This window comes from Haplochromis burtoni, unplaced genomic scaffold (assembly GCF_018398535.1).
Source record: "Haplochromis burtoni strain Fernald_Lab_line unplaced genomic scaffold, NCSU_Asbu1 Contig_79, whole genome shotgun sequence".
Taxonomy (NCBI): Eukaryota; Metazoa; Chordata; class Actinopteri; order Cichliformes; family Cichlidae; genus Haplochromis; species Haplochromis burtoni.
Genome location: NW_024582440.1, coordinates 756,856 through 774,464, shown reverse-complemented (window position 1 = coordinate 774,464; position 17,609 = coordinate 756,856). Strand labels below are relative to the sequence as shown.

General features: G+C 42.1%; 2 protein-coding genes across 6 annotated transcripts in view; one reads left to right on the top strand and one right to left on the bottom strand.

Moving 5' to 3' along the window:
* The first annotated feature begins 18 nt into the window (after nt 1-18).
* calcoco1b (calcium binding and coiled-coil domain 1b) lies at nt 19-7,202 on the top strand. The gene is made up of 14 exons (XM_005924845.2): nt 19-852; nt 1,375-1,523; nt 1,617-1,719; nt 2,963-3,165; nt 3,265-3,465; nt 3,568-3,716; nt 3,800-3,869; nt 4,013-4,267; nt 4,364-4,489; nt 4,748-4,843; nt 5,110-5,197; nt 5,288-5,457; nt 6,171-6,253; nt 6,420-7,202. The coding sequence occupies exons 2-14, from the start codon at nt 1,392-1,394 to the stop codon at nt 6,445-6,447; spliced, it is 1,704 nt and encodes a 567-aa protein (XP_005924907.1). The 5' UTR covers nt 19-852; nt 1,375-1,391; the 3' UTR covers nt 6,448-7,202.
* A 687-nt stretch (nt 7,203-7,889) lies between these two features.
* The window catches only part of LOC102310532 (retinoic acid receptor gamma-A), a 48,187-nt gene continuing 38,467 nt past the window's right edge, over nt 7,890-17,609 (bottom strand). For all 5 annotated transcript variants that reach the window (XM_005924852.3, XM_042222105.1, XM_005924853.2 and 2 more), the window contains 7 exons: nt 13,314-13,462; nt 11,971-12,112; nt 11,706-11,869; nt 11,377-11,553; nt 10,991-11,195; nt 10,643-10,801; nt 7,890-10,259 (listed from right to left, as the gene is read on the bottom strand). In XM_005924852.3, the coding sequence (XP_005924914.1) occupies nt 9,940-10,259; nt 10,643-10,801; nt 10,991-11,195; nt 11,377-11,553; nt 11,706-11,869; nt 11,971-12,112; nt 13,314-13,462 (1,316 nt within the window). In that variant the 3' untranslated portion in view covers nt 7,890-9,939. The remainder of the gene's footprint in view (nt 10,260-10,642; nt 10,802-10,990; nt 11,196-11,376; nt 11,554-11,705; nt 11,870-11,970; nt 12,113-13,313; nt 13,463-17,609) is intronic.

Below are 17,609 nucleotides of genomic sequence, written 5' to 3'. Positions count from 1 at the left end.
TTAGAAGAATAAATCATACCTACAGGTATGCTGACTCAGCAGGGATAATATTAAAAATTAAAATCAAATTATTTGACGGCAATAGGAAAACATCCCACAAGAGCCTCTCTGCGTTATATAGTTTTTCTTTACATAAAGACTTTTCCACCATGAGAAAGTGTGAATTAAGTGCTCACATGAAACCTACTCAGTTAGTACTTCGTGTTAACAAATGCAACTCTCTTGGCTTTGTGCCGAAGCTACACTGCCATCAAGTGTTCAGAGTGGGGACATGATTCTTACACAATCACAGGGGGGGAAAGGTACACGATATTAGATTTGCAGTCTTTGCTTAAAAAAACAAACTTGGATACGATGTGTTTATCACTGGTTCGGGATTATCAGATCAGATTGAAATAAGTGCAGAATATCCTCATTTTCCATATTAAAAACAAAACAAAAAAAGAATCTCTTTGCTGTGATACTGCTGGTTTTATGCTTCTTGCTGGTTTCTGGCTGGTGGGTGCGCTGAAGTTGTTATTAACATAAATGTGAAGCTCTGATGATTTCCTCACCCCCACCCGTGCCACTACTGAGAACTGCAATCAGCAGTAACACCAGGCAGAGGATCTCGTGTCCTGTGATTGTAATGGGAGTTGAAGTCCGCAGCTCCACCGTGTCAGTTGAGAAGCTGTGTACTCATGAACTGCATCTCCCGCGACTCAGCGAGTGTCACTAATTTTACTCTGGTTGCACATGGTTCAAGAGATGTTGTGAAAGTCTTGCACCTGCTCATCAGTATCGACAGACTGATGCACAGCTCCTGTCCCGCATGAGGTAGCAGAGCCATCGAGTTCATTTCAGAAGACTCAGGTAAGATTAACATCACTGAGTTTCAGCATTTAGGCCAAGATTGACCTGTTGACTTGTTAACAATGGGAACGAGTTGAGTTGTTAGCTGAATGTCTCGCCTGCAGACATGAGGGAAGATTGATTATAATTTGTTTGTTTTTTACATTTCTGTAAAAGCTTTATTTGTTATGTTATTATGTGTACCATTATTATATGATATTTATGTTTTTTTGGAATTAAATATATTAAAAAATGTTTTAGTATAAAGCTATTAGCTAACTGACTTTTTATAAATAAAAACAAATTTGAAAGACTTTCCATTAGTCTTTAAATAGAGTGGTCATTCTTATATGTGACGACAAAGAGATACAACCAGATCTCTCGGTCTCTGTTTATTTTGTAGGCTATATGGCATAATGTAACTCCTCAGTAGGTAAACAAGCTGATGAGCCGTAGGTCACTGCTGTTATGACCATGCTGCATTCCTGGACCGATGCTGCTATCATCTTTCATCAGCTGTTCGCATGTTTTCTTCTTTAACAGCAAAGCTTCCTATCGTCATGGACAAACAGCCCAGGGTGGTGTTTCGAAATGTGGGGCAAGTGTACTTCCCCCAAACCAGGGTGGAGTGCCACTACAGTCTGACCTCAGACCATCAGTGGAGCAATAGTGACTGGATAGGAATTTTTGAGGTATGGTCACCAACTACAGCACCGTCCCATGTGTTGCATCGTGGTAGTCACATTGTGTGCTTTATGACATAGAGTATGTTTATCCTATTATAGATGGGATGGACTTCAGTCAAACAGTATTACACATACACATGGGCTACTGTTCCTGAAGGCTACACAGAGGGAACCAGTGTTGACTTCTGTGCAGTTTTCCAGGGTAAGAACTGTCATAAACGCTCCTGATGGTTAATGGTCTGTTTTGTTGTTGTTGTTGTTTGTTTGTCTGGCTGAAATTGCCCTGTCCTCCCTGGTTGCACATTTGATAAATACTGTGTGTTTGTTTGTTCCTGTAAGCATAGATTCATATTTCATAATAAACTTTATTGATGTTAGACCTGGCTCTGATGCAGCACCTCAGTTCAGCATCTGTCTGAAATAAGCCTTTTTAGCTCCTTTTCATTGGCTGCCCCTCATGAGCACAACGACTAAACTCCAAAACTGTGTGCCTCAAAAAATGAATACGATAGATATCCCTTCACTTTGACATCATTTCATCTCAGAGTGATTACTATACAACCACAGACATAAAAATCTGAAACTTTAATATCCACCACTGTTTATGTATGACAGAGAACGAGGAAAAGCATAACGGGTCCTCTTTAAACCTGCATTCTTTCTAATAGCCAGCAGGGGGAGACTTTGGATTCACCAAAGAAAAACTATTTTGTAGACGTCTCAGTATGCAGTATCCAGATAGGTTTATATTCTTAATTGTAACACAGGATGGTGAAAAAAGATCATTTAGGGTGTAGTTGAAAAGTTATGTCTGAAATATCAGTTTCTAAATCAGTCCCACCCTTTGCTTGTTTTCTACCTATAGACAAACAAATAAATAAACAGACAGATAAAACCCAAAATGTGGACGTCAAAGTGGTTATGTCCACCTCTCATATGCAGTCTGTCTCTGTGTCGCACCCAGCAGTGATGTCTTAAACTACAGTCAACTACGCCCGTCAGTGGTCCCTGACACCCTGGGGGAAAACAACCTGCTTTCCCTGTTGCCAGCTATGTAGAGAATGAAAGTTTTAATTTCAGTTGTTCAGCAGTTGCTGGAAGGATTTGGGGTTTCCAGGCAGTCTGCTGACCGAGCTCTAGGCCTGTGTAACAGACACACCTCAGAGTGCACTGCTGCATCACCACAGCAAAGTGATACCACGGCGGTAAAAAAAAGATGCTGCTGTGCACTTTCATAGAAGATTAGCTGTTGTTTTTAATGTTTTCACTGTGATCAAATAAAACAAATTTATGCAAAGCATTAGGAGCTTATAATGAGATTGTACTGCACTAGTTTAGTTTTTTTGTATTTGGGCCTTATTTTGCATTATCGTAACTGTAACTGACAGTAACTGACAGCTAATTTTAGGCACTAGAGGATAATAAGAAATGTCTTCTTGATACAGCATCATACCTGCCCCGCCCCGGTACTGTAGAGTACCAATTTGTGTATGTGGACAAGATAGGAGAGGTGTGTGCCCGTAGTCGTCCCTTCACTTTCTGTGCACCCAAGCCGCTGGAGGAGCTTGAGACCCTGAAAGAAGAAGAAGATGCAGAGGATGGAGAAGAAGAGCTGCTCTTAGTCATTCCCAGAGCTCAGCTGCTGCAGGTTGGAAGAGAAAATGTTTATTTCTTTTTATTATCTTTGACACAGGAATTAGAAATATGCCTGAAAATGCTTCGTCATTTCTTTCTGTGTTGTCCACAGAGTCGGCTGGAGGAGTGCTTAAAAACGCAAGGAGGTCTGCAGCAAGCGTTGGATGTAGCGAAAAAGGAGACGGAGAATGAGAAAGAAAACAGCAGAAAAGCAAGAAGTGAATGGGAATATGAAAGAGAAGCAATGAAGGAGGAGATCATGGAGCTCAGAGACAACCTGAGACACAGCCACGAGATGCTGAAGACAATCGAGGTAAAACACGAGGTGCACACTGATCACCAGTGGTGCACTGATAGCTGATCATTGAAAATTGATGAAAAAATGTATTCTCTTTTCTCTCCATGCAACTGAAAGGATGCGAAATACAGTCAAGAAAGTCTGGCCTCTGAGCTGAGTAAACTTGCGACTGAAAAAGCTGAAAGAGAGCAGCGCATCAAAGACCTGGAGGAGGATGTCGAGATTCTGGCTGAGCGAGAGAAAGAGCAAAACAGGGAACTGGAAAGGCAAGCCCTCGCAACACATGTCAGCTGAGTCACTCTCCAGCCACTTTGGCCTGAAAAGTGAATTTATTTATTTTTTACCACAGGCTGAAAGAAAGAGTGAAGAAAATGTCCTGTCAAATGAAGCACGATGAGGAGAAGAGGAAGTCTCTGCAGGTTAACTGCTGTGAAGCTTGTCACTCTATAACACAATAACCCGTCATCTCACTAAAAACAGACGAGAATCAGATGTTTTCCTGTCTTTTCTTCTGGCATATTCTCCCACATTGTTTCTCTTCATGCTCCTTGACTCCCCGAAGATGGAAAATGAGGATGCTCTGGCCGAGGCACGACTGCTCCAGGAACGTCTCGAGGCCAGCGACCACGTGGCAGAAGGCCTGCGTAGGGAGCTGAGGGACCTGAGCACCCGACAGGGTCACACCCACACTGACCTGCACCAAGCCCGACTCCAAGTGGCCCAGCTCACTCTGCAGCTGTCTGAGGAGAACCTCCTCCTGAGGGAGGAGAGGGCCAACTGGGCTTTGGAGAGAGAGGCATACAGACATGCAGCAGAAGTGAGGATGCAGAATATGCATCAAAGTAAAAAACAACAACAAAAAAAGCCAGAAGAAACAACAAAAAAACGAAACTGTTTTCATGTTTTTGTGCAGACTGACAAAAAGAAGCTGCAAGATCTTGCCTGCGAGGTGCAGAAGAAGGAAGAGTGGCTCCAGGAGGAGAGGATGGAGAGGGAGAAACTAGAAGTGCAGCTCGGGAGAGAGAAAGACTACAATAAAGTAAGAAACTCAAAGCACATCGCAATCGCCGTTCAGCTCTAAATATAACTGCTTATGTGCCGCAATTCTGCATCATGAGATGCTCAACTTACAGTACAGAGAGCTGTGCCAGACTTCTTTCATTACTCACATACTGGCACAAATAGAAAAGCTTCCATGAACACGACAACATGTGATGAACAGCAGGGAAGACGAGAAGACCCTTCAGATTGGTGGGCGTTCAGGCGGTCTGAGTATAAATGTTGCTGCCCCCTGTAGGTGCTGCTGGGTGAGGCGAAGCGTGAGCTGCAGGAGCTGAGGACCAGTTTGAGAAAGGTCCAGAAAGAAAGGGAGGAGGAACAGCTTCAAAACCAGGCAAGGATTCAACACCGGATCAACAGCACAGCTCACGATTCTTTAATCTACCACAAGAAACAGTATAGGGACACTAAACCCTGCGCTTTGGCTCTGCTCTTCACAGGATAGGCATGAATTAAACTGCAACAGAACACAGCAAAATGTGTTTTTCCCCCAAGCTCAGTTACACATTTTAGAGAGCGACTGCTGATTAGTTTAGGTATTCATTCTCATCACCTTCATTTCCCGATCAAATCTGTGTTTTTGTAATTTGAACCTTGCAGGATTTGGTGAACTGCATCCATCAGTTAGAGCAGAGATTAGGGATTGTGTCAGTAGATGAAGCAAGCAGTACAGCTCCCACGTGCATATGTGAGTAAAAAGATCTTTTTGCATGCCACGCTGCTATTTCATTGAACTGTAATGAAAACTAAGGTAAAGACTCAGTGCTGGTTCGTACAGCTCCTGGCTCTACCCCTGCGAGTGATGAGAGTGCTTCCTCAGCTTCCTCCAGGTCAGTCTTTGCACCTGTTTCCTCGTCCAATGACCTGAAGCAGCCCGACAGAGCTGAGATCCCTCCTGAGATACAGATCCAGAGCGAGGAAGAAGACACACCAGCCTCTGACACACAGGTAAACCCAGGACTGATACACCTAGGTAGGGAAATATTTGACTAGTTGGCCAAATTAGTCTGCAATTTCTGTTTCACAGGTGAGTTTAATGCTGCCTGTTGGAAACCAACTACTAAAGTCTTAGACTTTAGACAAAGTCTAATGTGTCTAAAGTCACATTAGACAAAAGCACCAGATGTATCATCTGAGAGCCCCCATCGTCACAACATGTCTCCTAACTAATCCATTTAATCATTTTTGGCTTGTGTAATGAGCTTATTTCAATTCCTTATAGACAACTTCCTCATATTTGAAGTGGTTTCCAACAAATAACTGCATTTTGCAGTATAATGTAGATGATATTTGATACGGATTATTAGTACAGCGCAAACGTTTGAGGCCTTTCAGTTGTTGCATACAGTCAGAGTCATGAAGAACTATTTTCTCCTGCACCAGATTATTTGACCCTCACTAAATCCTAAACTAGCAGTTTTAAAAAGGCAAATGATGATCTCTTCAAATGCTGATTCGATTTATTTCATCTACTGCGCTCTACTGGGTACTAATTGCTCATTAAAGACTATTTCTCAGAGCTCTTTTACACCACAGAAAATAAGATGAAAGTAAAATGAGTACCACACTATATTTCCGTTTTGAAACCCAAGTGTCCAAGTGTTCTGGGTGGATACAAACCCACAGTTCACCTGCATTTCTGCCTCTGTCTGTTGAACCAGGATGAGGAAAGGGAGCAGCGTGAACCCTCCGCTGCTGAAAGAAAGAAACTGATCCTACCAGAGCTCATCAACCCCGTCTTCAGGTGACACGGCTGGCTTTCCAGCAGTTACACTTCACACGCCCTCTTTTCTCCGCCACAGCTGAAAATAAGACTGAATAAAATAATAGGACGGTCATGCTAAGCGAGAAGGAGAACTGTGGAATTATTTACCTTTGCTTAAAACTTTCAACTCTCTTTGCCTCTGCAGTGAGCTGGCTGACTCCCCCATGTGGTAACACAGGGATGGATGGCAGGTTTCCCGTGTACCACTGCGGTATTATTTTATATGGGTCATAAGAACACTTGAGACCTATATAAAGTCCCCGTCACAAAGGGTATTGTGCTTTTACCTCAAGAGTGTCTTTTAGGAATTTGCAAGTCTTAAGTGGGCTAATTTTCGCCGTTGTTTTATGCTGTTTGTGGTTTTAATTCTGATTCAAACTTAAGTGACACTCAGGATGAATTTTAAGTGCAAATTGAATTTTTGCTTTCCGAACTTTTAGATGAAGATTCATATTTTTGAACTTTTATTTCATTATTAGGTGTCTGTGTCACAGCTGTTATGAGATATCAGTTGCACACATAGCCCCCCACCCCCCGGGCTCTGCATGTGAGTGCGACTGCACAAAGTGTGTCAAGTGTGTGGGTGTGGGTCACAGTCAAGTGCGAAATGCTTTGCTCCTGGCTCGTTTGGTGCAGTTCAGGTAAAAGTTTGTTATTCAATGGTGCTCTTTAATAAAACATAATAATGACTACCAGGTGAGTGCTGTGCCTAAACGTCATTATTTCACCGTGACATTTGATGATTTTTCCTAAAGTGACCCAGAAATGTGCAAAAATGTTCTTTGAAAATTTAATACCATTGTTCAGAAATGGTTGTACACCGATGCTGTTCCAGGTCATATTTGACCCGTATCTCTTCAGATAGATTTCAAGGTAGCACTTTATAATAGTGTCACAGTATTAAGTATAAGTATTAGTAAGCACTTAATTCATCATTTATCATTACTTCTCCTTAGTATGTCTTTGATAAATACAGATGTTTATCCATGTGTTACTGTTACACCATGTACAGCAATGATAGTTGTGTAGCTATATACAGCCTTCATTGCTACCACATCACTGCTAATAATAATCATAATAATTATATATTATAATGCCATGTAAATGACGACTTAAGCACTTCCTAATACCTTAATAAAACTTAGTAGTTTCTGAGGTAGTATTCTGAGGTGAGATTAAAGTGAAAGCCAAACTAGATTAAAAGAGGAGTTGTGGGAAGTCATCAGGTCATTAAAGAGCCTGAACTGCCACTTCAGTGTGTGCAGGAAAAACATATACCAGTCCTGCAGATGCAACATTTCCTACCGCTGCTTTCAATGCACAGACTAGTTTATGACAAGCATTTTTTTAAATGTTGCATTAATCTTGACAATAACAGATTAGAACATACTTAAATCATTGTGGCTGTTATGTTTTCATGTCTCAAGCGAAACAGGACATGATATTGTGCGATAGCATGCGGAAAAATAGTCGTCCATTTATTAATGTCAGACACTTATTATCGGGGATTCTTGGCCTGGGTCACACTGAAGTATGTGAGTGTTAAAAGATGAGTGGCTGCTTGGTTCAAAGATGTGTAAAGGGATTTCAAAGAAGATGACAAGTGGAGACGCTATAAGGTCTGAGAACAAAAAGAGCATTTATCAAAATACAAGAAACAACAAATAACAAATCACGAGCCCCCAAACAGCAAAATATAGTATTGACTTCTCATAAAAATGTAAAAACAAGAACATATCAACCCAGTTTTTGGATTTCCGTGTGTGTGTGTGTGAGTGCATGGATGTCAGAGCCATCAAAGCTATTTTGATACAAGTCAAGTTGAATTAAAACTCATGAGGAACCTGAATCCCTGAACACGATAGAGACAACGACCTTAATAAAAGCGGTAAGCATTGTAAATGTTTTGTCCAAATGTAACGTAAAATCCATATTTGATCTTTTTTAAATGCCGTACGTGTGTGTAGAGCTCTTTTTAAACTGCACCAGCTCAAATCCAGAAAAAACTAACAAGGTTTTAAAACAAATAAAAGAAGGAAAAAACCTGTTCCAAACTATCATGGTTATATGAAATACTTTTAAATACTGAACAGTTTGAGTCGGGCTGATCGTGTCCAAGGTGTGTTCTGTCCTTTCCCACGGTTGTTTGGTTCTAAGGTTTTCACAATAAAACAGCAAAATTACCAAATTTAGGAGCAAACTTGGTGGGCCTTTCTTATTTAACACGCCTTCTGTCTTTATCAACATAGCGCACACGAGAGCCCCACTCAGTCACTCAGTGCCTGTTTGTGTCGGACGGTTGTTGGCCAGAACTCGAGCAGTCCCAAAACAAGTGTACGTGCGAGGGATTTCTCCAACCTAAAGAAAAAAATATCTAATATTTGTATGGTTTTTTGTTTGTTTGTTTTTTTAGTTGCAAAATCCATTTTATACACATTTACAGATGCTGATAATTGGACACTCACTCCTGTGGATGATGGCAGTGATGTAACGTGTCTATTACAGCACCCTGTTTATTGGGACACGCTCACGCACACACACATCTGAGGTTTCTGTGATGTAAACGGCTTTTAATGGTTGTGTTTGCTTGGTGGAGTCTTTGCTTGCCTTAAAACAACAGGAAGAAAATCTTATGGCTTAACTTTACCTGGTTGTTTGAACGAGTGCATGTACTGAAAGTTTTAATGATTCCTAACCTGTGTGAAAGAAGAACGTCTGATGGAAAAGAAAAGAAATACTGTAAAAACAGCTGAAGCGTGGCCCTGATCAACTGGAGATATGTTTTCCCGCATTTCTCTGACATTTTTATTATTTGGCCCACAAGCACCCGGGTTTGAATTAAAGCTGAAGTCCTCTTGCATTTCTTTCAGATTAGCCAATCACCAATCCTGAATGATCACACTTTGAGTTTGAGTCCTGCTCATGACTCCCATGACTCTTTAGCTATTGCTCTTTTTCCTTTTTTGTTTTCCTCTTTTCTTCTGCTATTGCTTCACTGTGTCCGATAAAACTAACGCATACGATAAAAAGCACAAATGTCCAGTCAGATGCGAGCACTGAGTGTGAAAATATACACAAGAAAAAAAAGCAACACGAGGTCCCACAAACAAACAAAAGACAAAACAGTAATGTGTACATGCTTATAAAAACCATACAATGAAAAAATAAGTAGCATATCTCTGAATAGTAATAAAAGTAATTCTGAGAAGACATCTGTGGCATCTGGACGCCACATAAGAGTTCTGTCGCTGCAATGTACTCTTACCATCAATTTTATACAAAGCATAGCCCTTAATAGATAGCGGAGGAGTGCTTTTTTTGTCTCTCAACAACTGTTTTTCCTGTCTTTGTGCGGACAAAACCTTTTTTTTTTAATATATATATATCTTTTAAACATTCTGGCACTGATTTTCTTTTTTAACTGTGCCCTCATCAATCCACTGAAATGTAGTGCTTTTGCGTCTGCAAATTCCTCACTTGCTACTATGAATTGAACACATTTTCCTTTCAGTCAGTATGTACAGTATACACGGATATGTGCTGTGCGAAACGCCGTTTTAACAGCTTTAATCTGTGAGGTTTCTACGAGCTGACGTTGCTCGGCGGCGGCGCTCGGCGAATCCGTGCGAGGCAGCGGTGTCGTCTTGTGTCTCTCTTTCTCTGTCTCACTGCGTCTTCCCTGTCACGCCTTTCTTTTGCGCGCCCGCTGCCGCCTCCCCCCACGCCTCTCCGTCGCTTTCTGCCCCTCGCTCTTTCTCCTCGTCCCAATAGTCGTCCTCTTCCTCCTCCTCTTCTTCCTCGAAGGCTGACTCGTACGTGGCCTTGTCCTCTTGCTTGATGGCTTGAATGGCAGGGGGAGCAGCTGCGCCGCTGTCACCCGAGTCGCTGCTGTCCTCGAAGGAGTCCGGGTTCTCCAGCATCTCCCTGATCAGGGGAGGCATGGGGCCGGGGATCTCTGTCTTTAGCGTGATGGCTCTTTCTGCACCTGCACACACATGGACATTTATTTACTCGTAGGTATGAAGAAACAAAGACCGTCACATGCTAACAGACAGGAGTCATGTAATTTAAAATATGCTGTCTGGCAGACCTTTCTTCCAAGCATGAATTTACAGTAATGTCTGTTAAATGTTACGAAATTGCTTTGAGGCAACATTTATTTTATTTAAGTGGTTGCCTAACAAGCAATAGGAGCGTAGTTTGAGACCAGCATCATCAGTCTTTTCCTAACCGCTAACTGCTTTGAGCCTGAGCTAATCGGAGCAAAAAATACAAATCTGAAAAGATATTTCAGTACTTATGCGTGTTGAGCTTTGACACTGAGATCTATTCCAAACTGTGGTTGTGCTATGAAAAAAACAAGCTAACCTTTGGTGCTGATTCCCCTGAGGTCTGTGACTTTCATCAGCATTCGGGGAAACATGTGAGGCTTGTTCGGGCGTCTGCGTCGGGTGTAGATCTTCAGGGCCTCTAGCAGCGGTTCCTGCAGCTTGTCCACCTTCTCCGGCTCTTCCAAGTCCATACGGTCTAGTAGTGAAGTGAAGAGAGTGGACACAGCAAAACAATGACAAGAAGCGAGACACTGTTACAGCCTTTATGCTACCGACTGACTGCTAAACTGTGACCGTACACTGATGTCTATTTCTTTCCATCAATAATTCCACGACTGCAAGCGGACACGATGCAAACAGACGCCGAACAATCATCCAAGTTTACCTCCGCAGATGAGACAGATGGCGCTGAGCAACCCCGTCTCGGTGTCGTCCATCTCCAAAGGCAGCAGCTGACCGGCAAAGGCAAACACCAGGTCTGTGAGCGGGCCAAAGCCAGCGTTATGCATCTGGGTCCTGTTTAGAGTCAGGCCATCTGAGAAGGTCATCGTGTCCTGCTCTGGTGTGTAGCGAGTGCATATCCTCAGCATCTAAGCAGGGGAAGAATATGATGAGGCACAAACCAGAAATTTCTAGACGGAAGTTCACGTTGAAATTTTTTCACGGGAGCTGTTCAGAATCACAAAGCAACGTGACAAATAGAGAATAGCTTAGGGATGTGGAGGTGTAGTCGATTAAAGGGGAGGAGTAATAGGAACGTGGCGCTAGTACCAGGATGTCCAGACATGCAGATTTGAGGAGGGTGATCTGGTCAGCGATGGTGAGCGTAGTGAAGCCTGGTAGCCGCTTGGCAAACTCCACAATCTTTATAATACACTTAGTGGAGAGCTCACTGAACTTATCCCATAGGCCCAAGTCCAGCTGCACTCTGTGGTCAGCACTTGAATTCTGGGAGAGAGAAAGAGGGACACTTTTTTTTTTCCTTTCTGTGTGACTGTGCAAACTCCACATAGTGTTTGTCCTTCCTGCAAAGCGGTGAGCTTAAGTGGAGCGCGAGTGTCGAGAAGTGGGTGCAATTATGTGCTAAAAAAAAGACTCACTGTGGTGTATTTTCCTAGTTGGCACAGAGACGGGAAGGTCTCTTGGTGAGCTTTGCTGACTTTGTTGACCAGCTCCTCCAGTTCTCCACTTAGTTCGTAGTTCTCGGGCAGCACCACTTCCTCCTTCACGTCCTTCTTCTTTTTGTTCCTGTCGTTACGCACCGCTACCGGGACACACGTGCACGAGATGAGGAAAAGACACAACTCCTTTTGCTTTTTCCTCGATAGCGACACACCGGCAGCCCGTAATATCTGAGACGCTTACCTTCTTTGGACATGCCGACCTCAAAGCACTTCTGCAGCCGACAGTACTGGCAGCGGTTGCGGGTAACTTTGTTGATCTGACAGTTCTTGTCTCTGTGGCACGTATACACCATGTTCTTTTGAATGCTGCGCCTGAAAAAACCCTAAAACAGACACAGGAAAATGTCTTGGACATGGATGCCACACGATAAATACATAAAAAACTTAAAAAAGCTACTGTTGTTAGTCAGGATTTGGTACTATTTAGTGGATCAGTGGAAAGACTGTCTAAATAATTTAATCTTCTGATGTCACAGAACTATAGCAGATATCGATCCCAAGTAGACGCTGAAAGAAAAACTGGCACATGTATTTTTCATGATTGCTTTTTTGTTAAAGCCCATCAGAAGTTACAAAATCCCACGACAAATGAACACCGTGTCACAGCAGCCAGCCGCGTTAAAAGTACTTTGGATTAAAAAGCAGGAGAGCCTAAAGCATTAACCAGCCAACTTCATACTGTAAGTGGCTACATGAGTTAGCTGATACAACGGGGAGGTGGGCAGTGGAGCGGTGCATCAGTCATCTCACATCAACAAGGCTCTAGGTCGGTGAACTGAGTTGAGGTGATTCTGGATGTGTTAGTGTGACGGTAAGTGTTTAACCTGCGATAGCTGGTTAAAAAATAAGCAGTGATTACAGGGTGTGAAACCGTGAGAGGTAGCCAAGGGTAAAGAAATAAATTGTCCAAATGTAGTTGCATGTGACATAGTGCTATGGGACCTGGACTGGTTTTCTATTCTATTTGAGCGCTCAAAGCTCTTTAAACAACATGTTTCATTCCCACAAGCACTTTTTTGTTCTGACTCTAAGTTCTTTCACACTCTGGTTAACACATTGGGAACAACTTGGGATTCAGTATCTTGCCAAAAACACTTAGGCAAGCAGTCTGGAGCAGCCAGGGATCAAACCACCAACTGTCCAGTTAGTGGATGACTTGCTCTACCTCCTGAGCCACAGCTACCACAAGAGTAATGGCTCAAACAGCACAGCACTGTGGAGCAGCAATTGTTATCAGACCACTGGAGCAGTTATCTTGTTTCACTTGAAACAAACAAGTTCTGAAGACATTTTTAGGTTTTATTTACTTATAGCCAAAAGAAGCCATTTGCCTGTCACAAACAGCAGCACACTGTTCATTTGTAGCTTTAATCATGTGCAGTTATGTATGGATACACTAGAGGGCAGCTCAGCGACAGCAAGCACATCTCTGCGCACATCTGTCTGCCTCTCTTTTCAGGGGACCTCAGCTGTTCACATTACACATGTCCTGTAAACTCCTCATGTATCTCCAACTTCATTTACCTTGCAGCCCTCACAGGAGCTCACTCCATAGTGATAACCAGATGACTTGTCCTGGCACACAAAGCACGGCTTATAAACACGAGGAGGAGGAGGCGGCGAAGGAGAGCTTGGCACCATCTCCTCCGAACTGGTGCTCTGGGTCTCCACGGCTGCGGAAAAAGCACAGAATGGAGAAACAGTTGAGTACTCTTATGAATTCAAAGCATCTTGTTTATATTTATTCTTAAAGTCTTTGAAACTTTGATGAAAGCTAATACAAAGTGATTAACAGAAAGGTCAGCAAACAACCCCCCCCAACCCCATGCAGGCCACCCCTCGGAGCCAGAAGGCAAGCTCAAAGGCAGACATTTTTAAGAGAAAAGGGAGGAGGGGTGGCACTGCTGACTGACAGGGACTTAAAAGAGACACAATTAGCTGATGGCCAGATGGCCCTGCTGATAAAAATCTGATTGGCAGCTGAGATTTGATTGGCTTTTCCATTTACTGGTGAGTGTGGGGGGAGGTGAGATACCACTGTTGAATTTTTGACTGGCATCTGAATTTTTTTGTGTGTTTGTGTGTGTGTACGAGTGTGTGTAAGCTCCCATTTTTATTTGAAAGGTCGTCCCTAGCCCCATGTGAACAAACAGAGATGAGATGTTTATGAGACTCTGCTGTCTCCTTATGTTCCTTCTCACTGTCGCGCTAAAGAAAACTGCACACTGTATAACACCATATGCTGACCCCAGGCAATGCCATTCCTCTGCCGCATGTGAAAACGCTCAAACCAAATGATACAAAATGGATACAATGACGCGTTTAATCAGCCGCGCCTCCTCGCGCTGCAGTCAGAGAGCAAAAACCGCAACACGCCTGGTACGCATTTAAAGGCGACGACTACGAAACAAGCAGATTCCTTTCGAACGTGCCTTTCAACTTTCACCTTCACTCACCCCAACTTCACCTCTCTCTGTCCATTCCCACCCCCACTCTCTTGTTTCCTGGCCCTAAATTCCTCAGTGCAGGCCGGACAGGGTTTAATAGTAGCCCAGGCTCATAAGCAGGCCTATAAACGTTGTGTCTCGGATGGGAAGGAGGCCCCCAGCCAGGGTGACGGCCTCTTTATTGGGATCCAGTCACCTTGGGCAGCTATTCACATCAACAGCTCCATCCTTGGATCCCTTCCTAGTAAAAATAAAGAATCTGGGGTCAAAAACCCAAAGTCACAGCCCCTCCTGTCACCTTCAATGGGTAGCACAGGACTGAACCAAATGTCTTGCCCCAACCCCAAACACTGCAACCCCAACCTGAACCCCCGCTCTGTCATTAACAAGAGCGGTGAGGTTTCAAAAAACAGAAGGGCAAAGGCACAAAAGGAATAATCTAATAAAAGTAGAGGAAAAAATGAAAAGAGAAAGAAAGAGGAGGGGGAAAGGAGGTGAGCTTCAGGACAGAAACTTCCCAGTGGCCGAGTGGTTAAATGAAATCCTGACTATTTAACTTTGACCTTGACTGAAGAAAGTATTGCTAACAAGAGGAGCTCACGAATGTGTTCGACACGGTGTTATTTAAAAAGTGACCACTCAGCGTGCCTAGCCCATTAATCACTGGTGAATTTGGAGCGGTGGTGTGATGTTCTGCATTGGTTTTGCCACTGTTATATGGAAGTGTGTCATCAGTCAGTAGACGAGTGTGTACGAGTCTCTTTCAGTAACACAATGAATCTGACGTGGAAATACAAAGCACACCAACCAGAATCACTGCACACTACCAGCATCTCATCGTTCAACATTATTACTGTTATTACTGTTAACTTGTTTATAAGTACAGGTTTGCAGGTCTCTTTAACACACTGTATCGTCACACACTGCTGTGACTCGTTAGTCCCTTTTCTTAAAAAAGAAAAGATCACAAATGATGCAAGCAGTATTTTTTTCCACCTCTGTGTGTTGCTCTGATGTGTCGGATTTTTTATTGTTTACTAAAAAAAAAAAAGATTCAATGACTTTTTCTCAGCTTTGTACTCAGTGATCTTGACTTCTTTTATGTGAAGAGATTGTGAAAACATATTTTCTTTGAGCACACTCTGCACATCTCCCTGCACATTTGTATTCACTGCACTCACGGCTGATAGACTTGTGGGAATTGTAAATGAAAGAATGAAAGAAAAAGGTTTGCTGTGGACTTTCTGTGTGTGTTCCCAACCTGCTTTAAACTCTTAGTGTGTGAAACTACACATAGATTTTGGACCCAACGAGAGGAAAACACAGCATAAAATGCAATAGATGCAATAACGGCACGAATGATTTTCTCTCCGGTGTTGATTGAAAGAAATCGTTTAACTTTAGTTGGAAGTTATGATCGAAAAAACTTTCTTTGGGATATAATGTCAGCTCGATGTTAAAGAGGCGTGAGAAGTGAATCACGTCAGGGTTTTTTTTGCATAGTTTAAGAAATGAGATCGATTGTATTGGATGTACTGGTGAGCACAGCGGTATTACCAGAACCATCCGAAATACACAAGTGGTTATCAAAAACTTACAAGAGCAGATTCTCTGTTGTGACGGAGTTTAAAGCCAGAAAGGAAAAACCTCACCAATATCGTGGAAAACCTCTTTCTCCAAAACTAACAGAGAGGTATAGGCAGAGACTGATCTAAAGTTTGACGAATAAGGAAGGTCAAGATTTCTTTTCTTAATGAGAAGGCATACAATTGCATGTTTAAAGTAGGCTGGCACCCTCTATGAGACTAAACAAGTATTTAGTCGTTAAAATGAATGGACCATTTACAGACGAGGGGGGATGATAACATGTTGTTGGGGCGGTAAGTGAAACGGGCTCACAGTTATGAAAAACAGCCGTTAAGGTAAGAGTGGGTGACTCATTATTGTTCATTGTAGCATTAGTTCTGAGAAGTGAGATCTTATCAAGAGGAATATTTAGAAAGCTGTCACAGTGCAGGAGAGATACTTGGAAAGACAAAGGTAATGGGGTTAAGAATCAGTTGTCCGGAAGAAGTCTTGTTTTGATTTGATGCTGTATCTAGTAACCACTGTCCTTAATGTAAATGTGTAAGAAAAATTGTGTATGTTTCTGTTCCGTGTCCTGTGTACTGTTTGTTTGTATATGTGTCTTTTTGGCTGCTGTTACAACCAAATTTCCCCTTGTGGGACAATTAAAGGATTATTCTATTCTATTCTATTCTATTCTATTCTATTCTATATTAATAAAACCGAATTGAACTGAAGACGATTCTACTGGCACGAGTAGAAATCAGGTCTTGAGGCCTCGGCAGTCTCCTGATATTTGTTTGGAAAATGTCTTAAAATTTCATAAAACACTTGCAGTTTGTTCTTTTTCCACTTCCTTTCTGCTCTCCTGTTGTCTGAGTGCCCAAGTAGACTCAACTACCATTTTCCTTCTTTCTAAATTTTTCCATTCAACGATAAATAGCAACGAAACATAAACCAGCGGAGACAAAAAGTTTAAAAAAAATGTAACAAATTATAGGCTTACTAAAGTCTGCAAGTGTTTTTTAAAGAAACTGTTACGGTTGTATTGTCTTTAAAACCCAGTGATGTTGTGGCTTCAGCAGACCCACAAACAATGGGGTAGGTACCAAAAACTCGAACGCTTACAAGCGGGATTTTTTGTGCTGTCGACTTCTTTGTTCTGTAATACATAAATTAACTAAAATGAATGAAACATTGTATTATGTTTACACTGCAAAACAGTAAGTCAGAAATAAAACAGGACGTATAAATTACTGATTGTTTGTATGTCTTACTCACTAAACAAGGGTTTTAAAAATTATGTTTAAATTAGCAGCCAATAGTTGTTAATGGTTGGATTCTGATATGTGATGAATAAGTTCCTAGTTCCTGCTTTTTATGGGCAGATAAATAAAGGATAAATATATCAAATATGAATGTATACGGAGACACAAGGATTTTGAGATAAAAAAAAAAGACGGGTGCTTTGCACTACTGCATACAGTAACAATGAATAAACATGAGGATTCACTTTGCATTGTCTTCTGTGTGACTTTAAGAACGTCTCAACGTGCAGCTTCCAGCTTTTTCATCTGCATGGATTTGCTGCTTCTCTTCTTCCGATGCAAAACTAAATGGAAAATCTAGAAAAAGAGCAACTTGGGATTCGGGGTGATTGTGACAGACACACAATAGCAGCTATTGTATTTGTAAAAAATGATTTCATATGTATTCACCCAGGTCAGAAAACCAGACTAGTGACAATAGTCTCTTTCTACTTGCTTTCCTCTCAAAAGAAAAGGCTGCAGATAATTACTTCTAAAGC